This window comes from Palaemon carinicauda, chromosome 3 (genome assembly GCF_036898095.1).
Source record: "Palaemon carinicauda isolate YSFRI2023 chromosome 3, ASM3689809v2, whole genome shotgun sequence".
In the NCBI taxonomy this organism is placed as follows: Eukaryota; Metazoa; Arthropoda; class Malacostraca; order Decapoda; family Palaemonidae; genus Palaemon; species Palaemon carinicauda.
The window spans coordinates 116515856-116540292 of NC_090727.1; the positions used below are offsets into that span (position 1 = coordinate 116515856).

At 44.6% G+C, this 24437-nt stretch overlaps 1 protein-coding gene across 10 annotated transcripts in view; it reads left to right on the plus strand.

Annotated features, from left to right (window-relative positions):
- The window catches only part of LOC137638420 (uncharacterized), a 547169-nt gene that overhangs the window by 81721 nt on the left and 441011 nt on the right, over positions 1-24437 (plus strand). For 8 of the 10 annotated variants that reach the window (XM_068370478.1, XM_068370475.1, XM_068370472.1 and 5 more), the window contains exon 3: positions 22713-22781. The exons of the other annotated variants lie outside the window; for them this stretch is intronic. In XM_068370478.1, the coding sequence (XP_068226579.1) occupies positions 22713-22781 (69 nt within the window). The remainder of the gene's footprint in view (positions 1-22712; positions 22782-24437) is intronic. 10 annotated transcript variants of the gene reach the window in all.

Below are 24437 nucleotides of genomic sequence, written 5' to 3' on the forward strand. Positions count from 1 at the left end.
TTCATAGGATTGGCAGACTTAGTCATGCAATAACCAAGTCTAGAAATGGTTCAGGCAACAATGTACCTGGACGAGAAGTTGGGGTGGGCAGCACCCGAAGTTGCTGGTCTATGAACATCCAAGGAGATGAACCGGTTCCCGGAACATCACGGATGCAAGACAAGCCTCAAGAAGTCTCAATTCCCTCGAGCTCATAGGTTTCAATGGCTGTAAAATCATTGAGGTCTGTAGTCACACTAACTCTCCTTTTCCATAGGAATATAAAAGGAGATTGTAAGGTCGGTCAAGAGACTCTGGTAATCAGTCAGATTCCCAAGACGTTAACAAGGAGGAGTCCTGAGCTCTCTCCAGTTCGCAATAGTGACAGACCCAGTGCTAAGAGCACAGCTGAAAGATGCGTCAAGTCTGGAGAAGATACGCATCAAACGCTTGAAGAGATCTTAAAAGACCAATATAGGTCCTTCTTTAATCGCTTCTCTAACAAAGGTTAAAGTCCGAAAGTCCCAAGACCATGTTGGTCCTTTCATGAGTGGGGAAGCTCTCTTCACGCAGATCAGACTTCCTTCGACTGATCTGGGATACTGAAGCGATAATGAGACGTCGCAATTGACAATGCTAGAAAATGTCTCATACGGTATAGGTGACGTTAACCATCCCTTACCTAAAGGGATGGCACCTGTCAGCAGTTCATATACAACCGATCCACAATGTGACAGTGGATGCTCTATTTCGGCTCAAGCCGACAGAGTTGGAATGGTCCACGGACGCAGACCTATTCCCTCCCAGACGGGATCAAGTCCCAGAACTGCAATTCGACCTCTTCATCATGAGCGTCTTCAAGAAACTACCTCGAGATGTAGCCCCATACGAGGACCCTCTAGTGGAATTAACAGACATCATATCTCTGGTATAGAAGGGATGGACTCAGATATCCTGATTCATACCATCCAATCACCTGCTGAAGGTCCTCAACATGCTGAGATCCTTCCAAGGGGGAGTAGCTCTATTGGCTCCCAAGTATCCCAAGAGCAATCTGTCCTCTTTAGTGAAGGAACTGAAGCTGAGGATGGCCCTAGTTCTGAACCCAGAACTATATCAGAGGGTTCAGAAGCTGATTGCCTTCGATTTATGACGGAGAACCCGAACCCTTCATTTCATGATTTCCTTGCCCTATCGGTTAGGAAAAGATTTGGGATCTCAGAAGGCAATATAGAATTCTTAGAAGAATATAAAACTAAGTTAACGAGAAGACAATATGACTCTTCTTTGAAAAAGTAGGTTGCTTTTGTTAAAGCAAAAGGACCGAAAGAAATTTCGATGAACTTCTGTCTGTCCTTTGTCCACCTTCATAATAAAGGCCTGGCGGCCAACGCGATAACTAAGTGCAAATCAGCCTTGACTAGACCTCTTCTATATGCCTTTCAAGTAGATCTATCGAATGAAATCTTTAATAAGATTCCAAAGGCATGTGCAAGGCTTAGGCCTGCACCACCACCAAAGCCCATTTCATGGTCTTTGGATAAGGTCCTACATTATGCCTCATCTATGAGCAATGAAGATTGTTCCCTTAAGGATCTAACTCAAAAAGTTATTTTTCTGTTCACTATAGCCTCAGGGGCTAGAGTTAGTAAAATAGTGGCCCTATCTAGAGACGAGGGCCACATTCAGTTCACTGAAGCGGGAGAACTGAACATCTTTCCTGATCCAACCTTTCTCGCTAAGAACGAGCTACCCACTAAGACGATTTTGTCAAACTCAGTCATGCAGACGACGCAGTAAGGATGACGTCATCATTTAAAAACCGCTATATCTTCGTTATTTGTAAAAATAATTGGCTGAAACTTCTGGGGAGCATGTACGACATGTTTACGCATACATAGAAGCAATAAAACGATTTTTGATTTCTGAAAGGTGTTATGTCAATACCCCATGGCGGACGGTCCCCATAAACAGTAAAATGAACAGGTTAGTACAATAAGATCTTACCTGTTTGCCTGGAACAATATGAATCTTAGTTCCGGTATTTACTTGAATATCAAAAGAGTCAAGGATGCTCTGACTTATACATACACTGAAATATTTGGGGCGAAAGGGACGCAAATATTCGTTCTATTGTTTATTACAAAAATAGAAATCATGGTTGTAATCAATTACAATGTATACTTAATAATTCTGCATAAAAGCATAAACAGTAATAACAGGAATAAATAGGGTTTACCTGAAAAGGAAAACATTAGCCACTCTAAGGGAAATATAAAATTTCACTATACATTCTGTTGTTACTAGGAACACTGTGCATATAAGCATGCTTGGCACTTGTGTCAGCCTATGCTTAATGTCACCTGTGTAGGGAGAACAGTCTATAGTGTTATCTCTTAAACTCAAAACTCAACATGATATGCCTTACGAGTCTATCATGTACACCCTTCACTATAAGTCCCGAATAGCGCACTGTTCTTCGCAGTAATCAAGCAGCGGGTTTTATTACACTGCCCGCTGCCACCACATGAAATTTAATTTCTTGTAATTGCTTCGCGTAGTGCTTGAAGAAGACCCCCGAGGACTTCCATCCAGTATAAGCACGAAGGTTTTCAAACGACATCGTTTGGAAGAAATTCAGAGACGAGGCAACTTTCCTCGAATCATAACCTGAGGGTGTACTGTCTGGATCTGCTTTGCGAATGAAGTAGGTGATTTTCGCCCTAATCTGTTTCAAGGATAACGTTGAACCGGAAGTCTCTCCCCTGAAAAGCTGACCTCCCTTAAAGTCTGAAGTTCTACGAAGATAGACCTTTAGGCATTCCACTGGGCAGAGGGATGCTTCTTCCTTCAGAGGGCAGATTCTCCAGGAACCCCATCTCTTAGTGGGCAGCTCGTTCTTGGCAAATGTCGGGTCCGGAAAGAGGTTCAGTTCTCCATTGTTTGTGAACTGAATCTGGCCATCATCCCTCAAGAGGGCCACTATTTTGCTAACTCTGGCTCCCGAGGCTAGTGCAAATAAGAATATCACCTTCTGAGTCAATTCTTTCAGCGAGCAATCCTCATTGTTGAGAGTTGATGCTAAATGAAGAACTTTGTCCAAAGACCATAAAATGGGCTTAGGAGGAGTTGCGGGTCGAAGTTTTGCACAGGCTTTAGCGATCTTGTTGAAGATTTCGTTGGAAAAGTCTACCTGGAAGGCGTAAAGTATTGGTCTGGCCAGGGCGGATTTACATGTAGTAATTGTATTGGCTGCTAAACCTTGTTCATGAAGATGGATGAAGAAGGACAAACAGAAGTCCGTAGAAATCTCTTTAGGTTTCTTCTCCTTGACAAAGGCCACCCATTTCTTCCAGGAAGACTCATATTGTCTTCTTGTTGACTTTGACTTGTATTCTTCTAGGAAGTTAATACTGTCCCTAGAAATCCCAAACCGTTTCTTGACCGCTAGGGCGAGAAAATCATGAGATGAAGGTTCTGGGTTTTCTCTGATGAAGCTGACACAGTCAATTTCTGCACTTGCTGAGTCAAAACTGGGTTCGGCAACGGGATCAGTTTCAGGCGTAGTTCCGTTACCAGGGGGAACCAAACGCTGTTGGGCCACTTGTGGGCCACTATTGCTGCCGTCCCCCGGAAGGATCTCAGTTTGTCGAGGACTTTCAGCAGAAGGTTGGTTGGAGGGAATAGGTAGATCTTGGACCATCTGTTCCAATCTATGGACATTGCATCCATTGCTTCCGCTAAAGGATCCTCGTATGGGGCTACGTACCGGGGTAGCTTCTAGTTGTCGCTCGTTGCGAAGAGGTCCATCTGCAGTCCTTGGACTTTGCGTAAGATGAAGGAGAACGATCTTGCGTCTAGGCACCATTTTGACTATCGGTTTGATCCTGGATAGAGCGTCCGCTGTCACGTTGCGGAACCCTTGAAGGTGGACTGCTGACAAGTGCCATCTCTTCTTCTCCGCTAGGCGGAGGATGGTTAGTATCACTTGATTTATGTGAGGCGATCTCGAGCCTTGTCGGTTTAGGCATCTCATTATGACTTCGCTGTCTAGAACCAGACGGATGTGGATTGAGCAGCGGAGTTTCAGTTTCTTTAGGGAAAGAAAAACTGCCATGGCTTCCAGAAAGTTGATGTGGAAGGTTTTGAAGAGGGGAGACCAGGTTCCTTGGACTTTCCGATGATGAGAGTGACCTCCCCACCCCTCTTTCGAGGCATCCATGTGAACGGTGACTGACGGTGGTGGTGATTGTAAGGGAACCTTGTTCTTTAGGTTTTTGGCCTCCGACCATGGCTTGAGTAGGGATTGCAGACGATTTGGTATCGGTCTTTGTAGATCTCTTCGAGCGTTTGATGCGTATTTTCTCCAGACTCCTGATGCATCTTTTAATTGTGCTCTCAATACTGGATCTGTCACTGAGGCGAACTGGAGAGACCCCAACACTCTCTCCTGTTGCCTTCTTGATATCCTTGTGGACCGAAGAAGGCTTCTGACAGATCCTGCTATCTTTCCTTTTCTTTGATGGAATGGAAAGGCAGTGCGACTGCAAGTTCCAGTGGACGCCCAGCCACTGAAACTTCTGAGCTGGAGACAGTCGAGATTTTTCCAAGTTGATCTTGAATCCCAAGTGTTCCAGGAACTGGATCACTTCCTTGGAGGCTTGCGTGCACTCTTGTTCGGATGCTGCCCACACCAGCCAGTCGTCCAGGTAGGCTACCACCTGGATTCCCTTTAGGCGTAGTTGATGAATGACTGCATTTGCAAGCTTGATGAATACCCTTGGAGTTATGTTCAGTCTGGAAGTCATGGCTCTGAAGACATACTGTCTTCTTTGTAGTTTGAATCCCAGGTAGGGGGAAACTTGACGGCTGATCGGAATGTGCCAGTACGCATCCGTCATGTCTATGGAGACTGTGTATGCCCGTTTGGGCAACAGGGTCCTGATGTGTTGAAGCGTCAGCATTTTTAACTTGTAGTTCACTATGAACTTGTTGAGTGGTGACAAGTCCAGAATTACTCTGAGCTTTTCCGAGTCCTTCTTCGGAACACAAAATAGCCTTCCTTGAAATCTGACAGACTTCGCCTTCCGTATAACTCTTTTGCTCAAGAGTTCCTGAACATATTCTTCCAATATGTGGGTTGAATGTTGGAAGAATTGAGGGAAGGTTGGTAGAGTTGAGCTCCAACTCCACCCTAGTCTGTTCTTGATTAGGCTGTGGGCCCAAGGATCGAAGGTCCAACGATCCCGGAAGAAGAAAAGTCTCCCTCCTACCGGTAGCATCTCACTTTGAGTGCTGGGTGGAGGATTTACCTCCTTGGCCAAGTCCACCCTTGTTGCCCCTACCTTTGGAGGGGCATCTGGAGGAACCTCGAAAGGATCCCCGAGACTTTGGCCGAAAGGTCGTAGACTGCCTTTCAAACACTGGGGTGAACACTGGTGACTGAGTCGCCAGTGTTTGGGGCACCAGTTGAAAAGTGGTGGGTGATTGTGCCACCATCTGGAACACCGTGGCCACGGGAAGCTGTTGCTGTTGCTTAGGCCGAGAGGGCACTTTATGTCGTTTTGGTCTATTCTCCGGCTGGGGACCCTCGTCAGCTGAAGATTTCCTTTTAGAGGACAAGCCCCATTTAGAAAGAAGGTTTCTGTTTTCAGTGGCGGCTTTGTCCACGACCTCTTTGACCACTTCACTTGGGAAGAGGTCTTTTCCCCAGATGTTAGAAGCTATCAGCTTCCTTGGTTCGTGTCTCACCGCAGCCGAGGCGAACACGAACTCTCTGCAAGCCCTTCGGGCTTTAATAAAGTTGTACAGGTCTTTTGTTACTGTCGCCAGATGGGCTTTGGCGAAGACCATGTACATGTCCGGGGTATCTGGGATGCTTGCCGTTGTCTCCAGGCCAGTCTGCAGAGACAAGGAAGCAGCAAGACGTTCTTTCGTCTCCTGTTCCCTACGCAGGAGAAAGTCCGACAGCTTGGTGAGGTCTTCGCCGAACTTTCGTCCGGCAATATCTGCCTCCAGCTTCCCAACTGTGAAGGTGTTGTGTACATCCTTCCAGTCCGCATCGTCTCATGGGAAGGCACGGGAGAAGGGTCTACACTCCTCCAGTGTAGGGCTCGGTTTCCCTGCCTCAACTGCCTTTAAGGCTGCCTTGAGCCCTTTGTCCATAAAGGGAAAGGCACGTTTAGGATCAGCAATGAAGAACGGGTGCTTCTTGCTGAGAGCCAGCACCTTAGAGCTAGTAAAGGCCCTCTCTTTTAAGGTGGTGGTATATAAGGCCTGAGCCTTAGAGAGTTCAAGGACAATAGTTTCCTTCGGCTCTGTTTTCTCTTTGGATGCAGGTTCCGTCCTGAGACGGACATAGCAATCCGGGTAGGCCCCTTTGCTAGGCCAGAACTCAATTTCCTCCACTGGGACAGTGCCCAGTTTTTCTGAGAGGAAGATCTTCCCCCCCGACATGGGCATGTGCTCTGCGTACCTCCAGGGGTTAATGTTAGAGAAGGCGGGGAGATCTTCAACGTTTAGCTTCTTCGGGGCCAAACGTGTTGCAACTAGCTGATGCATCTCAGTCCGAAGAGAGGTCTCCTTCTCGGACGATTTCTTTTGGATGTCCTGCACCATAGACAGCAACGAGTGCAACGTATTCGTGATCAAATCTAGTTGGGGTGCAGTGGAGGAGGTCGAAGGCACCGGCTCATTCACTGTGGCCAATGATACCGAAATCGTTTCGGCTTTCTCGGTTTCCGTCTCAGGTGGAACGTCATCCGCCTGATCCAATTCCTCCACTAGGAGATTGTTCTCAGTCTCCTCTGAGACAACTGACATGGTGTCTTCTAGCTGGATGCTCTCTAAGGCATCCGAAACTTCAGATTCTACCGGAATCTGAACCAGGGAAATCTCAGGCTAAACCTGGAGAATAACTGCATCCAAAGATGCCCTAGGGGAAAAGACAAGCCCTCATCTTTTCGTTAGGAAGGTATGGGCCAGAAGTGTTCTTCTGGAAACCTCTAACCCATTCACGCAGCATTTCCCTTGCTGCGTCCCTTGACTCAGTGGACTTTTGATCATCAAAAGCCTCTCTTAACAGTTTTTCACAAATGGTGACTGCGCAGCGAGCATGGGCCCTGCATATGTCGTGGCCGCAGAAGTTCCAAATGCGGACCCTGCAAAAACTATTCCTGCACTCGGGATGCTCCTCCTGTAAAGAAAGAAAAGCATATAAGTATTCGGTGAAATTCCCAAATTTCAGCTTATATATAATATTTTATATTAGCTTGGATAGGGTAAGCTATAAATAGGAAAGACACCTACATGTGTTTCCTGTCCAGCCAATTGTTAAGACCTCCTCCAATATTGAAAGTAAAATTCTTGAGAATTTTTAGAGGAAGATGATATCCTATGATATAAAGTGTCTCTTAACACAATCTTCCAGTTTCAATATTGGGGATTAAGGACAATAATGGATCATAACCATTAAAGGAAGAGAGAATCACTCTCTTATATGTGATGGTCTCACAATAGGCTGCCCATGAAGCACCTTGTAGGTTGAAAAACTTTGGGCTACAGCACTGACTGTTTGGTAACAAGTTGCTAGTCCTGTCAGGCCAGCCGGCACCTGCCGGAGTCTGCCGGGCAAGCCGGCACATGCCGGCCTATTCTGGGCTATTGAAGGCAATTATTGTCTTCATAAAATTGTGTGATAGACCACCGGCAACGGCTCTGCCGGCTGCCGGCCGGCAGTGGTACTGCTGGCCGTCAGTGGTTCTGCCGCTGCCGGCCGGCAGCCGAGGATCCTTCCATCAAGGGGACCCGGCAGCAGTCGGTGGCAGATGACCAGGTATGGGTGGCCGGCAACTCAGCAGCCGGCAGTCGGTCCCTGAATGTCCATTGTCTTTGGGTTGTTGGTCAACTATGTTCCCAACAAGCGGCGGCAGGGCAACTGCCGGCCGGCAGACAATGGACATGGCCCAGTATGAAAGTAAGAGAGAAAGAGAGGATGGTGGAAGGCAAGGGCTCAGCCTTGCCGGCCTGCATCCAGAATGAGGGTTCAAGTGGAAGGGGGAATCAAATTCGGGCTTCCACCCAACCATATCCCAGTCAAAAGGGCTATGGAAGGCAGTCCAAGGGAGGACTGAAGAACACTCTAAAAGAATATGAGGGTACCCGCCGGCAGACGGGGAACCTCAGGCCAGTCCTACAAGAACCCTAGGGTCAATGTAGAACGACAGCCAGGAGGGTGTTGGATCATTCAACACGAAAGAGATAGAGGGGAGGGGGTAGGTGTCCTACAGGTAAGGTAATGCCTGAAGGCACTACTTAACCTAAAGGATTCTGGTCTCATGAAGTAACCTCAGGTAGGAGAAATCATTTCCCCAGGTTGGGTTAGTCAAGGGAGAAGGTGTCCAGAGACCTTAGGCAGTGAAGAAATCCTTTCTTCGGTCTTGGGTCTACCAGCACAGGACTGTCTGCTAGGCCAAGGAAGGGGGAATTGTCATACAAAACCCCCAAGTATGGCCTAGGGAGGTCTAGCCTCCTGAAAGAGCAGCTTAACCTGACATGGGAAATCATTTCACCAAGACAGGAAGATGCCTAACACAGACTGATACTCTGATGTCCCGTTCTAAACTCAAAACCGACTCAGTGGTTAGGAGAAAGAAAACGGAACGTCTCGGTAAAACTTTGCCAGAACTCTGTTCACAGCAAAGAAAACTGAGAATAGCCTAGGCTAATCAGAGGGAAGGGGGATTGCTCTTAAATCTCCTAGGAGATTAGTATCGACCTAAAAGGTATAGGAGGTGTCAGTCTCCCCTTAAAAGACAATACAAGAGCAAGACATGTATGAAAGTATACTAAAGCCCCTAGGCTAGTAGCCTAGGAGCATTGAGAATCGTTCACCAAAACTCTCTGTATACTATCTTGAAAGAGGAAAGCATAATTAAGTAATATCATAAATGTGTAAAATATTGCTTGTGCTTCAATAATACTTTACCAGGAAGGTTATATCATGCATGAAGTGTGTAGGTGCCTAGGCTAGGAAGCCTAGCACTTGTAAGGCTCGATCATGAATAGCCAAATCCACGACAACAATGACATAATATAAGAATCCCTAGATAAATTTCTAAATAGCTAAAGTTATTAAAGTGTAAAAATGCCGGGAAAGGTTCGTTCTGGCTAACTAAATGAACAAAAAGAACGACCGCGTCCATGACGCCATCCGGCTGGCAACAGCTCTTGTTACGTTAATTACGATCTCAATCGAAAAGTAAAACTGGCAAAAGCTTACATTTACACAAGATAAAGATATTACTTAACTTTCCAGAAGCTGATGAGGCTGGGGAAGACATCATAGCATCCAAAAAACTCCAAAATAGCAAGAGAAAATGGGGAAAACACCGGTCAAATGAAGCTACGATAGAAAGAATGGCTTGGTGGCGCCTCGCGGTGGCGGATTGGCGCACTCTTTGCAGAGCAGTAGGGAGCGTCGAGAGCAATGTCTCTGTAACGACTCTCCTTATTCTTGCCTCTCGTTCCCCTCGAAGTGAAAGCTCTATTGGGGGCGTAGATAGCCATGAGACGTGTCAAGAATACGTCCTCTGATATTACGCGATATCCCTTCGTAAAATTTTAAGGGATATTCGCTCCAGGAGTTAGAATTCTGGATACCTTTGGTAAATTCTCTGGGATATACTGTATCACTGTAGTCAATTATATCTAGGAAGCTACCTTCGAAGGAACTTCCATCAGGACGACATGGCTACCTCACCCAAAAAATCAAAACGACCAAGAGTGCCCTCTCGGCCTAGAAAACAGCAACAGCTTTCTGTGGCCACGGTGCCCCAGACGGTGGTACAACGAACCACCACCTTCCAACTGGTGCCCCAATCGCCGGTGTTCACCCCAGTCTTTGAAAGCCAATCGACGACTTTTAGGCCAAAGTCTCGAGGTTCCTTTCGAGGATCCTCTAGACGCCCCTTCAGAGGTAGGGGTAACAAAGGTGGACGTGGCCAAGGAGGCAAGTCCTCCGACCAGCACTCCAAGTGAGATGCTACCGGTAGGAGGGAGACTTCTCCTCTTCCGGGATCGTTGGACCTTCGATCCCTGGGCCCACAGCCTAATCAAGAACAGACTAGGGTGGAGTTGGAGCTCAACTCCGCCAAACTTTCCTCAATTCTTCCAGCACTCAACCCCCATTCTGGAAGAATATGTTCAGGAAGTCCTGAACAAAAGAGTTATACGGAAGGCAAAGTCCATCAGATTCCAAGGAAGGCTATTTTGTGTTCCGAAGAAGGATTCGGAAAAGCTCAGAGTCATTCTGGACTTATCACCACTCAACAGTTCATAGTGAACCACAAATTCAGAATGCTGACGCTTCAACACATAAGGACCCTTTTGCCCAAATGGGCATACACAGTCTCCATAGACATGACGGATGCGTACTGGCATGTTCCAATCAACCGTCAAGTTTCCCCCTACTTAGGGTTCAAACTACAGAAAAGAAAGTATGTTTTCAGAGCCATGCCCTTCGGTCTAAACATAGCCCCAAGGGTATTCACCAAGCTTGCGAATGCAGTCATTCATCAACTACGTCTAAAGGGGATCCAGGTAGTAGCCTACCTGGACGACTGGCTGGTGTGGGCAGCATCCAAAGAAGAGTGCAGGCAAGCCTCCAAGCAATTGATCCAGTTCCTGGAACACCTAGGATTCAAGATCAACTTGGAAAAGTCTCATCTATCGCCAGCTCAAAAGTTCCAGTGGCTGGGCGTCCACTGGGATTTACAGTCACACTGCCTTTCTATTCCATCAAAGAAGAGGAAAGAGATAGCAGGATCTGTCAAGAGACTTCTTCAATCCAACAGGATATCAAGAAGGCAACAGGAGATAGTGTTGGGGTCCCACCAGTTTGCATCAGTGACAGATCCAATATTGAAAGCACAATTAAAAGATGCATCAGGAGTTTGGAGAAACTACGCATCAAACGCTCGAAGAGATCTACAAAGACCGATTCTAAATCGTCTGCGATCACTACTCAAACCATGGTCGGCAGCCAAGACCCTGAAGAGCAAGGCACCTCTGAAACCACTTCCACTGGCAGTCACTATTCACACGGACGCCTCAAAAGAGGGTTGGGGAGGTCACTCTCATCATCGGAAAGTCCAGGGAACCTGGTCTCCCCTCTTCAAGACCTTCCACATCAATTTTCTGGAAGCCATGGTGGTTCTTCTCTCTCTGAAGAAACTGGAACTCCGCTGCTCAATCCACATCCGTCTGGTTCTAGACAGCGAAGTCATAATGAGATGCCTAAATCGACAAGGCTCGAGATCGCCTCACATAAATCAAGTGATACTGGCCATCCTCCGTCTAGCGAAGAAGAAGAGATGGCACTTGTCAGCAGTCCACCTTCAAGGGTTCCGCAATGTGACAGCGGACGTTCTATCCAGGGTCAACCCGATAGAGTCAGAATGGTCCCTAGACGCAAAATCATTCTCCTTCATATTACGTAAAGTCCCAGGACTGCAGATAGATCTCTTCGCAACGAGCGACAACAAGAAGCTACCCCGGTATGTAGCCCCGTACGAGGATCCTTTAGCGGAGGCGACAGACGCAATGTCCATAGATTGGAACAGATGGTCCAAGATCTACCTGTTGTCTCCTACCAACCTTCTGCTGAAAGTCCTCGACAAACTGAGATCCTTTCGAGGGATAGCAGCAATAGTGGCCCACAAGTGGCCCAACAGTGTTTGGTTCCCTTTGATAACGGAACTAAGCCTGAAGCTGATCCCGTTGCCGGACCCAGTTTTGACTCAGCAAGTGCAGAAATTGACTGTCTCGGCTTCATCAGAGAAAACCCAGAACCTTCATCTCATGATTTTCTCACCCTAGCGGTCAAGAAACGGTTTGGGATTTCTAGGGACAGTATTAACTTGTCAGAAGAATAAAAGTCAAAGTCAACAAGAAGACAATATGAGTCTTCCTGGAAGAAATGGGTGGCCTTTGTCAAGGTGAAGAAACCTAAGGAGATTTCTACGGATTTCTGCTTGTCCTTCTTCATCCATCTTCATGAACAAGGTTTAGCAGCCAACACGATTACTACATGTAAATCTGCCCTAGCCAGACTAATACTATATGCCTTCCAGGTAGACTTTTCTAATGAAATTTTCAACAAGATTCCAAATGCCTGCGCTAAACTTCGGCCCGCAGCTCCTCCAAAGCCCATTTCATGGTCTTTGGATAAGATTCTTCACTTAGCATCAACTCTGAACAATGAGGATTGCTCGCTGAAAGACTTGACTCAAAGGTGATATTCTTGTTTGCACTTGCCTCAGGAGCCAGAGTTAGCAAAATAGTGGCCCTCTCGAGGGATGATGGCCACATTCAGTTCACAGACTCTGGAGAACTGAACCTCTTTCCGGACCCGACGTTTCTCGCCAAGAACGAGCTGCCCACTAAGAGATGGGATCCCTGGAGAATCTGCCCTCTGAAGGAAGAAGCATCCCTCTGCCCAGTGGAATGCCTAAAGGTCTCTCTTTGTAGAACTTCAGACTTTAAGGGAGGTCAGCTTTTCAGGGGAGAGACCTCTGGTTCAACATTATCCTTGAAACAGTTAAAGGCAAAAATCACCTATTTTATATGCAGAGCGGATCCAGACAGTACACCCGCAGATCATGATCCGAGAAAAGTTGCCTCGTCTCTGAAGTTCTTTCAGACGATGTCGTTTGAAAGCCTTCGTGCTTATACTGGATGGAAGTCATCCAGAGTTTTCTTCAAACACTATGCGAAGCAATTATAGGAAATAAAATTTCATGTGGTAACGGCAGGCTGTGTTATAAAACCTGCCGCTTGATTACTGCGAAGAACAGTGCACTAATTGGGACTTTCAGTGAAGGGTGTGCATGATAGACTCGTAAGACATATCATGTTGAGTATTGTGTTTAGTGATAACACTATAGACTGTTCTCTCTACACAGGTGACATTAAGCATAATAGACAGACACAAGTGCCAGGCCTACTTATATGCACAGTGTTCCTAGTAACAACAGAATGTATAGTGAAATTTTGTATTTCCCTTAGAGTGGCTATTGTTTTCCTTTTCAGGTGAAACTTATTTTAATTCTGTTATTACTATTTATGCTTTTATGCAGAATTGTTCTGCATAAGATGTAATTGAATACAACCATGATTTCTATATTTGTAATAAACAATAGAAGGAATCTTTGCGTCTCTTTTTCCTCAAACATTCTAGATTAAGAATAAAGTCAGAGCATCCTTGATTCTTTTAATATTTTAAAAAATATTAAGACTGTTCCAAGCAAACAGGTAAGAACTGATTGTACTAAACTGTTTATTTTACTGAACTAAGGTTTCCTACGCATATATAAACCTGACTGTCTCTTTTCAGCCAGACTTGGGAGGTATCAGTAACCTATACAGAGATATACCATCTAAGTACAAACTATACTTTATGTATATGATGACACTAGTATACAAACTGTTTGCTAGATTGTTCCTTGAACTCACAATCCTCCGGGGTTTTCCTAAGAGTCTACCCAGACTCTTCCCTGTAGGGGGCAGGAAGAACTGACATAGTTTATAATCAGTGTCTCTAGGTCTAGAAGACTAAATAGGAAATATTCATCTCGAGATAACGGCACTATTGAAAATCCACAGATACATTAATGCTCTGGTAAACTTCCATCAGGACGACATGGCCTGAGCCCAAAAAAAATCTATTTTTGGGTGAGGTAGCTATGTCGTCCTGATGGACCCACCCTCTTTTTGACAAAAGGATAATGAATCCCTCCCTATGGTACTGTATCTGTAACACCTACAAAGCTACAAAGAATGGCTTGGTGGCGCCTCGCGGTGGCGATTCGGCGCACTATATACAGTACAGTAGGAGTGTCGAGAGCGTTGCCTCTTTAACGACTCTCCTATATTCTTGCCACTTTTTCCCCTCGAAGCGGAAATGCTATTAGGGGTGTAGATAGCTATGAGACGTGTCAAGAATACGTCCTCTGATTATGCGTTATCCAATTTTAAGGGATATTCACTCCAGGAGTTAGAATTCTGGATACCTTTGGTAAATTCTCTGGGATTTATCACTGTTGTCAAATATAACCTAGGAAGCTACTAATGGAGGAACTTCCATCAGGACGACATGGCTACCTCACCCAAAAATAGATTTTTCGCTTCGCTTCAAAATCCGTTTTATTGTTCCCTTTCAGGTGAAATAATCATTTCTGGTCTTGTCTGTATTATATATGTTTATTTTGCATTCATTAGCATTATATTAATGCTATGTTATGTATGTTGAATTTCTTTTTATTCATTACCAATAAATACTTGATTGATATTTGCATCCTATTTCGTCCCAAATTTGAATTGATAAAGATATGGAGATATGCGAGAGTATTATTTAACCCTTAATAATCTGCATATGGACATGTGAACAAAATAGATAACTTTGTTCTAACATGAGTACAACCTCTCTCTGCCTACGCATACTTTGTTCCTACACGGGTACAAACTTGTCTGATTTTGCATACAGCAAATCCTGTATGCTCTGGATGCTATGTTGGCTCATATAAACTTTTGTGTGTATTAGAGTACAAACTTTGACTGGCTTCGCATACAGTGAGACCCGTATGCTCTTTTTGCTATGTTTGTTCATATGGTATATGCAAACCTCGAAACTCTTTCCTAAGTCTAGTATGACTCTTCCCTGCAGGGGGCAGGAAGCAATAACTTAGTTCATGATTAGAAGTAATGATGTATAACGGTAATGCCATATGTCTCTATGGTCTGCATGACCAAGGAAATATTGTCCTGAGGTTAAGGCACATTTGGAAAATCCACAGACACAGTACTTTCTAAATAATGCTCAGGTAACCTTCCATCAGGACGACATAGCCTGAGCCCAAAAAACGGATTTTGAGCGAAGCAAAAAATCTATTTTTGGGTGAGATAGCCATGACATCCTGATGGACCCACCCTCCTTTTTATAGAAATAGCCTTGGCAGGATCCCTCCCGAAACTACTATATCTGTAGCACCTTGCTCAACGCTATAAGGAATAAAACATGGCGGAGACGATGGCGCCATCTAGATACTCAAGGTAGTAACGGAGGAATGGTACCTTGATAACGGCTCCCCTTCTATTTTTGCCACTTTCCCCCTCGAAGCGAAAACGCTATTCGGGGTGAAGATTGCTATGTGTCGTATCAAGATATACGTCCCCTGATATTATGCGATATCCTTGAGAGAAATTTTATGGATATTCGTGCGAGGAGTTAAAATTCTAGAGACCTAAAGGTAAATTCTCTGGGAATATCACTGTAGTCAAATATACCCTAGGAAGCTACTTATAGGAACCTTCCATCAGGACGACATGGCTATCTCACCCAAAAATAGATTTTTCGCTTCGCTCAAAATCCGTTTTGTCATATCCACTAAGTTTGGAACTAACTTAGGGCTTCCTGCCCCTTGCAGGGAAATTGTCGATATCTACTATAAGGCGTCAAAGTTTGTATTCCGTAGTAACAAAGTGGAACTTTTTTTAAAGATTACCAGGTTGTTCTTTCAGAGGTTATACTCTCAAGTATGTTATTTTAGGAAAATAAAAGACACCTGCATTGTTTATTCTTATTCATGAAGGGTGAATAAGACGCAGATACGTTTATATGTATTTTATTTGTCTAGACAAATATAAAAATGCAAAGCAAAATGTATCATAAATAGAATGCTTTTGACATATTTACATCTTTGGGTATATATGTTTTTAACCTGTAATGGAAGAAATACATATATTATAAATCATCCATAGGTGCCACTCACAATTGTGAAATTACTTGATTGATTTCACTTAGATGTTCAATATGTCTCAACACTGAGTACAAATGTTCACACGGCACTAGTGTTATTGGTTAGATTCTACACTTATATAGAACAGTCCGAAATACACCATAGTGATTTTCATTAAAGGGTATTACACTTGAAGATGTTAATACCTGTTCACCCAGTCCACTGTTAAGTCCCAAAACAGTCCACTGTTCATCGCAGCACTAGACGACAGGTTTTATAACTCTACCTGCCCCCACCACAAGGTGTTTTATTTCATGCACTTGCTTCGCGTAATGTTTATAGAAAACTGTAGAAGATTTCCACCCCGTATATGAGCAAAGTCTATCAAAGTCCATATGTTGAAAGAAGTTCAACGAGGAAGCAACTTTTCTAGGATCGTGACCTGCGGGTATACTGTCAGGATCTGCTCTGGGAATAAAGTTGGTGAGTTTCGCCCTCAGTTGTTTTAAGGATAAGTTTGATCCTGAGGTTTCGCCTAGGAAGAGCTGTCCCTCCTTGAAGTCTGAAGTTCTTTGAAGATAGACCTTGAGACACTCTACTGGACATAGAAAGACATCTTCCTTCAGAGGGCAGATTCTCCAAGGACCCCACCTTTTGGTGGGCAGCTCGTTTTTGGTGAGAAAGGTAGGATCGGGAAAAAGATTCAGTTCTCCCTCTTCTGTGAACTGAATATGGCCCTCATTTCTAGATAGGGCTACTATTTCTCTAACTCTAGCCCCTGAGGCTTGAGCGAACAAGAATATCACTTTCTATGTTAGATCCTTTAGGGTACAATCTTCGTTGTTCAAGTTCGAAGCATAGTGCGAGACCTTGTCCAAGGACCATGATATGGGCTTTGGAAGGGTTGCTTGTTTGAGTCTAGCGCATGCTTTCGGAATCTTATTGAAGATTTCGTTTGACAAATCCACCTGGAAGGCGTAAAGAAGAGGTCTAGTCAAAGCTGACTTACACGTAGTTATTGTGGTGGAAGCCAGGCCTTGCTCATAAAGTTAGACGAAGAAGGAAAGGCAAAAGTCTATCGAGATTTTTACTGGTTTGTTTGCTTTGACAATGGAAACCCACTTCTTCCAAGACGATTCATATTGTCTTTTGGTTGACTTTGACTTGTATTCTTCTATAAAGTCGATGTTATCTTTTGAGATCCCGAACCTTTTCTTGGCTGCTAAGGCGAGAAAATCATGAGATGTAGGTTTTGGGTTCTCAATGATGAAGCGTAGACAGTCAACTTCTGAACCAGTTGGGATAGAACTGGACTCGGCAGAGGCAACAGCTTCAGCTTCAGTTCTATAACTAGAGGGAACCAATTGCTCCTGGGCCATTTGGGGGCCACTACTGCTGCTGTTCCCCTGAAGGATCTCAGCTTGTTGAGGACCTTCAGCAGGAGATTTGTTGGTGGGAACAGATAGATATGATTCCATTTGTTCCAATCGAGGGACATAGCGTCCGTCGCTTCTGCCCGAGGGTCCTCGTATTGGGCCACATATCGAGGTAGTTTCTTGTCGCTCGTTGCGAAGAGGTCGATCTGCAGTTCTGGGACTTTTTCCAAGATGAAGGAGAATGAGTCTGCATCTAGGGACCATTCTGTCTCTAATGGTTTTCGCCTGGTTAGAGCGTCCGCCGTCACATTGCGGAACCCTTGCAGGTGAACTGCTGATAAGTGCCATCTTTTCTTCCTTGCCAAGCGAAAGATGGCTAACATCACTTGACTGATGTAAGTTGATCTCGAGCCTTGTCGGTTCAGACATTTCACTAATACTTCGCTGTCCAAGACCAGCCTGATCTAGACTGATCTGTGAGGGGATAGTTTCTTCAATGTTAGGAAGACTGCCATGACTTCCAGAATGTTGATGTGAAAGGTCTTGAACTGGTGTGACCAGTTCCCTTGCACTTTCCTTTGATGGGAATGGCCTCCCCATCCTTCCGGTGAGGCATCTGTGTGGATGACCACTGTAGGTTGAAGTGGTTGTAAGGGAATTGTCCTTGTCAGGCTCTTGACCTTTGACCACGGCCTCAGAAGCAATCACAGTAAGGTCGGTGTCAATCTCTGTTGATCTCTTCGAGTGTTTGATACGTATCTTCTCCAGACTCCTGACGCATCCTTTAGTTGTGCTTTTAGCACTGGGTCTGTCACTGCTGCGAACTGGAGAGAGCCCAGTACTCTTTCTTGTTGGCGTCCTGAAATCTTGTTGGATTTCAGTAGTCTCCTGTCAGAACCCACAATCTCTCTCCTCTTCTTCAGTGGAATGGAGAGGCGGTGTGACTGCAAGTTCCAATGGATTCCTAACCATTGGAACTCTTGAGCTGGAGAGAGGCGAGACTTCTTGTAGTTGATCTTGAAGCCCAGATGATCCAGGAACTGGATCACCTTCGTGGCTACCCTGCAGACAAGCTGTCTTGGATGCTGCCCACACCAGCCAGTCATCCAGGTATGCTGCTGCCTGAATGCTTTCTAAGCGTAGCTGTTGGACGACTGTGTCCGCAAGTTTTGTGAATATCCTTGGGGCTATATTTAGTTCATAGGGCATGGCTGTGAAGACATAATTTGTCTTCTGTAGTTTGAATCCTAGGTAGGAGGAGGGGGGGTGGCTGACTGGTAGGTGCCAATAAGCATCTGCCAGGTCTATTGAGACCATGTACGTCCCTTTTGGTAACAGGGTCCTTATGTGTTGTAGGGTTAGCATCCGGAACTTGTTGTTCTCAATGAACTTGTTGAGTGGAGACAAGTCTAGAATGACTCTGAGTTTGTCCGAGTCTTTCTTAGGAACACAAAACAGCCTTCCCCGGAATTTGGTGGACTTTGTTTTCCTTATTACCCTTTTGTTTAAGAGTGCTAAGGTATATTCTTCCAATAAGGGGCTGGAATGTTGGAAGAATTGAGGAAAAAGAGGTGGAATTTTGTTTCATTTCCACACGAGTCCATTCTTGACTAGGCTGTGGACCCAAGGATCGAAGGTCCAACGATCCCGAAAGTGGAAGAGTCTTCCTCCTACCTGGAGGATCTCATTGTTGAGATGATCCTGAGGGTTTGTTCCCCTGACCACGTCCTCCTCTACCCCTTGAGGGGTTTCATGAGGAGCCTCTTCTGGAGCCTCTGCCTTTAGGGTGAAAGTTAGTGGTGTGCCTCTCAAAGGCTGGATTTAAAACAGGCGACTGGGCTACCAGCTGCTGGGGTACCATTTGGAAGGTGGTCTGCGGCTGGGCAACCATTTGGGGCACTGTGGTTATGGTAACAGTAGGATGTTGTGGAGGTCTGTGAGACACTCGTGGCTTCTTTGTCTTCCTGTTCTTGGGTTGGGGACCAGCGTCAGAGGATGATTTCCTCATGGAGGACATGCCCACTTCTGGAGAAGGTTCCTATTCTCCGTGGCGGCTTTAGCGATCACCTCCTGGACTACTTCTTTTGGGAAGAGGTACTTGCCTCAGATGCATGCGGTGATCAACTTCCTGGGCTCGTGTTTGACCATTGCATTGGCAAACACATGCTCTCTACAGGCCCTCCTGGCCTTTACGAAAGCGTACATGTCCTTCACAAGGGTAGCCATGTGTATCTTGGCTAGGACCATGTACATATCTGGGGTGTTCTAGAGGCCTGCACACATCTCCATACAGTTCTGGAGAGACAAAGAGGTGGCTAGTCTCTCCCTTGTCTCCTGTTCCCTTCTCAGAAGATGTTCCGACAACTTTGGAAGGTTCTGGCTGAACTGTTGTCCTGCTATCTCTGGATCCAGTTTCTAGATTGAGAAGGTTAGATGGACCTCGTTCCATTCCTTCTCGCAGGTAGGCAGGGCTAGAGACAATGGTCTGCATTCCTCTAGCGTAGGGCATGGTTTGCCCGCGTCAACTGCTTTTAGCACGCAGTTGAGAGCTTTGGCCAAAAAGGGAAAAGCTCTGGAGGAGGGAGCAAGGAAGGTAGGGTGCCTCTTGCTCAAAGCTGAAACCTTCGAATTGGTATAGCCGGCTTTCTTTAGGGTACTAGTCAAGAGAGCCTGCGCCTTGCCATGTTCAAAGATCATGACCTCCTTAGGTTCCATCTCCTCTCGAGATGCTGATTCATCCTGCAATCTCAAGAAACATTCTGGGTAAGCCGAAATGTTAAACCAGAATTGGAGATTTTCGAGGGGTTTGGCCTCCATCTTCTCAGAGATGTATAGTTTTCCATTCATCATGGGCATATACTCCACGTACCTCCAGGGGTTGGTTTCGAGCATTGGGGTAAGTCGGAGACTTTGATAGGCTTGTGAGAGCCTCTGAAAGTGCCCAAGCGTTGCGCTTCTCTGACTTCCCTCCTCATCTCTTGTTGTTCCTTGCGTAACTTTTCCATCATCAGTTGCAGCTGTGCCATGAGCGCTTTGCCCTTGGTTAACAGCGGGTCCGAATGAGGGATTGGGGCCGAAGAGGTTGACGGCATAGTTTGATATGCCATCACAGAAAACTGAGGGTCTTCCGTTATTGTTGATACGGATCCTTCTTCCTCCTAGTGTGGCGGGGCCACCTCTTCTTCAGGATTTTCTTGTGGAAAATCCTTTTCGGTGTCAGAGGACTCCTCCGACATCCGTTCTTGATGGATGTCCATGCCTTCAAGAGCCTTATTGATGTCAGCCTCTATTGTCAGCTGGATGAAGGGAGGCTTGATCTATGCCTGAGGCACAACCGCATCGTATTGGGCCTTAGGGAACAGAAGGCTTCTCATAGCTTCGTTTGGCAGGTAAGGTCCCGGAGAGTTCTTCTGGAACCCTCTTACCCACTTACAAAGCATTTCCCTCGCAGTATCCCTCAACTCCGTTGTCTCAGGATCACCGAAACCCTCGGTCATCAAGGCCGAGCAGACGGTGCAACCCTTTGGATCCCAATACCTCAGGGTTTCAGTTGCGATGGAGCAGGGGGCATGAGACCTGCACATCATGTGGCCACAAAAGTCCCTACTTTTGTGGTTGCAGAACATGACTGCACACTTCACCTTAGCCTCCTCCTGTAAGGAAAGAAAGAGTGAAATGAGTATGGGATAATTTATCTCCTGATAAATTTTCACATGCATTAAAAATAGTACACATTACTATTCGTAATATAACTTAGGATAGTAAGCTAGAAAGGAAATAGGAAAGACACCTATCTGTGTTTTCCATCTAGGCAATTGCTGTGACCTCCCACAATATTAGTTTTTTCAATTTCCTTATTAGGGAAAATACAGAGTGGAATAACTCTCGTACGTAGAGCCGGAGTCAGTGTATACTAACACTAACTCCACCACTTGTAGAATATTAATATTGACGGATAATCATTGGTGTTCCGATGATCTAGGATACATCAGAATGTTGAAGGATTACTTCCCTCAACATTTTCTGAACGGTCTCAACAATGGACTGTGAAAGGATACACAGAGTATGCTACTGTATCATTATATACTGTAGTTTTCTAACTGCTGTATTGTTATACTGCAAGAATATTGGCTACTGTATTGTCTTATACTGTAGTTTTGTCGATATTCTATCGGATTAGGCTAGTACCTGGCGACACTAGCAGAGAGAGAGAGAGAGAGAGAGAGAGAGAGAGAGAGAGAGAGAGAGAGAGAGAGAGAGAGAGAGAGAAGGATTACCATATTATAGTTTAGTACAATAATTAGGGTTGTAGGGACTACTGTCTCTACTGCCTTCTTTCCAGAATGAGGATTCAAATGGAAGGGTAGAGAGTGTATTGATTCTAGCTTCCATCCAGCCACAATTTCTGTTGCCGGCTGTATTGCCGGTTACAAGGTTTGTGGAAGGCAGGCCAAGGGAGGACTGAAGAATACTCAGAGTTGTAATGGGTTTCCCACCGGCAGCCGTCAGGGCTGGCTCAACCTTTCCCAGAGCTTTGCTTCCGTTAGGGAGATGGTCGAAGCGGCAACCTAACCGCCTTTGTAGGAGCCCGGCCGGTAACTCAGTCAGCCCGACAAGCAGGGGTGATCGTAGAATGCCGGCCACAGGAATCGTGACTAAAGGACAGAAGGGGAAGGGGAAGGGTCTTATATTTTACATAGAAAGGTGGCAGCAGGTATGCCTCCTACTTTCGACTGTAAATCAAGGAAATATAGTTCCCTATACTGGCGCCGTCTTTGGCGGCAGAGGAATAACGATTCCCTAGCCCGAGACATTGCCGGATATAAGATATGTCTTCTAGTCCACAAGGGAGAAAGGTGGCGGTAATTATACTACCCACTTACGAATTTGGACAAGGGAAGCCGAGCTTCCTATGTCGGCAACGGTGTAACCGGCAGGGGAATGACTATTCCCCTATCAGTAGCGTTGTCGGCAACAAAGACAGAATACCCTGAGTTACTGTTGTATTTCAAAGCCGGGATACTCACCGGCAAAGAAGATTGACAGAAAACACTATCCCAGTCCAGCCGGAGTACACTGCTCAATGGCCATGACAGAGGATAGCGTTGTCACTCGGGCTGGCAGCATATGTCGTATCTAGAATACGTCTCCTGATATACGATATCCTTTATTGGATACTTGTGCCAGGAGTTGGAATCCTGGAGACCTTTGGTTTTAATTCTACGGGAGTATCACTGTAGCCAATATCCCTCAGAAGGCTACCTATAGGAACCCTTCTATCAGCACGACATGGCCTGAGCCCAAAAAGGAAAATTTTTACTTCGTGGTAGACATCAACACAGCTTAGAGTACAAGCAATATGGAGATAATAAGTTTTATTATTAAAATTGTGTTATTTATTTGCAGTTTTTAAAAAAAAATAAAGTTTATTCAAGTTATGGTTTACAGTACATAAGTAAAACATTTACAGTAATGTTAGTTTGCAAGATCATTACTTTTATTGTGAAATAAAATAGCCTTTATTAATTCATGATAGCTATTAATATTATTGTTATTGTTGCAGAAACTACAGTACCAACACACGTTCTTAATCATGATGGTGTACCAACTGAAACGGAAGCAAATATTGCAGGTAATTACTGAATTGGTCTGGACTATATAGCATATACAGTACCTATATGTAAACTGTACATTAAACTTTCAGATTAGGCCCCGGAGGGTGTATAAGATACTCTTCTCAGATTACTGAGAAATCCATATAGTTTTCTTATTTCATATTAGGGTAATCTTGGTTATTTCCCAACAAATTATGTTTGATAATGATAAAATGAATATCATAGTAATATAGTTGATTTTTGCTCAAGAATTATAGGACATATTTATTTGTAAAAGCTAAAGAGAGATTGATAGCTTATAATTTGATCACAATAGTACTGTATTTGAAAGGTAATAATGAAATACAGTAAGTATAATAATAGTTTTTGGGCTCAAGCCATGTCGTCCTGATGGAAGGTTCCTTAAGGTAGCTTTCTAAGGGATATTTGGCTACAGTGATATTCCCAGAGAATTTAACCATTAGGTCTCCAGAATTCTAACTACTGGCGCGAATATCCTTAAATTCCTTTCAAGGATATCGCATAATCAAGGGACGTATGCTTGATACGACACATAGCGTTCTTCACCCCGAATAGCGTTTTTGCTTCGAGGGGGAAAGTGGCAAATTTAGAAGGGGAGCCGTTATCAAGGTACCCTTTCCTCTCGTACTACTGAAGGGTATGTAGATGGCGCTGTAATCAACCCAGCATGCTATTCCTTTAGTTGTAGCGGCCTCGCACGGTGATTTTCCCTGTTGCTCTCTCGTTACGCTTTGAATAATCAGATTTATAATGCAATCTCCAGCCTCTTATGCCTCTGGAAAGTTGAGTATTGAATCTTTACTGTGTATAAATTTTAGCTCCTGCCTCACAGTGAAATTAGATTAATTTTAAGAGTGGGAGCGTAGCCGATCACCGGAGGCGCCATGGGCGCTGTCGTTCATAACGCATGTGTTATTTAGTTAGTCTGAACGACTTTCCCGGTTTCAATAGCATAAATATTTATGGAACTATTCAGTGATATAATTCGAGGAAGTTATATATTATGTCGATTGTATTCTTAGAGTTTCGGCGATTTAGGTAACCGAACCTCGCCCGCGCTAGGCTTCCTAGCCTACGTGCTTTAGTTTACCTTCATGCATGATATTAACGACATTTCTAGGTTTAATAGCATTTAAATATGAAGCTATTTAGGCAATATATACTTGTAAGATATTGATTGCATTTATATATATTTCCTCTTCCGACGATCGTATACGAGTGTTTCGGCGATTAAGGGGACCGTCCGCCATGTCCGCCATTTTTTTTCTAATGATCCAAATTACACAATTTCTATATATGTTTTAGACATATATAATAGCTTCATCATATAAAAATTTCAAGTCATTTGATCAAAAACTTTTGGATTTATTAGCAAAAATCATGGTTTAAAAAAAATATTTAGGTACATTTTTCACCACTACTATAATACCAATTGTATTGAAACTTTTACCACAAAAACTACTCTAACAACCGAACAATTCTGTCAGACAGAATTTTGATTTTCCTTTCTGTTTTTTTTTAATTAAATTTTATTTTTTTTTCCTCGTCTAGACGGAAAATAATCGTGAAAAAAAAAATGTAAAAAGAAAATCAAAATTTTGTCTGACAGAATTGTGGGATTTTTATTCTTCTTTTCAACGATATCTTTTTCT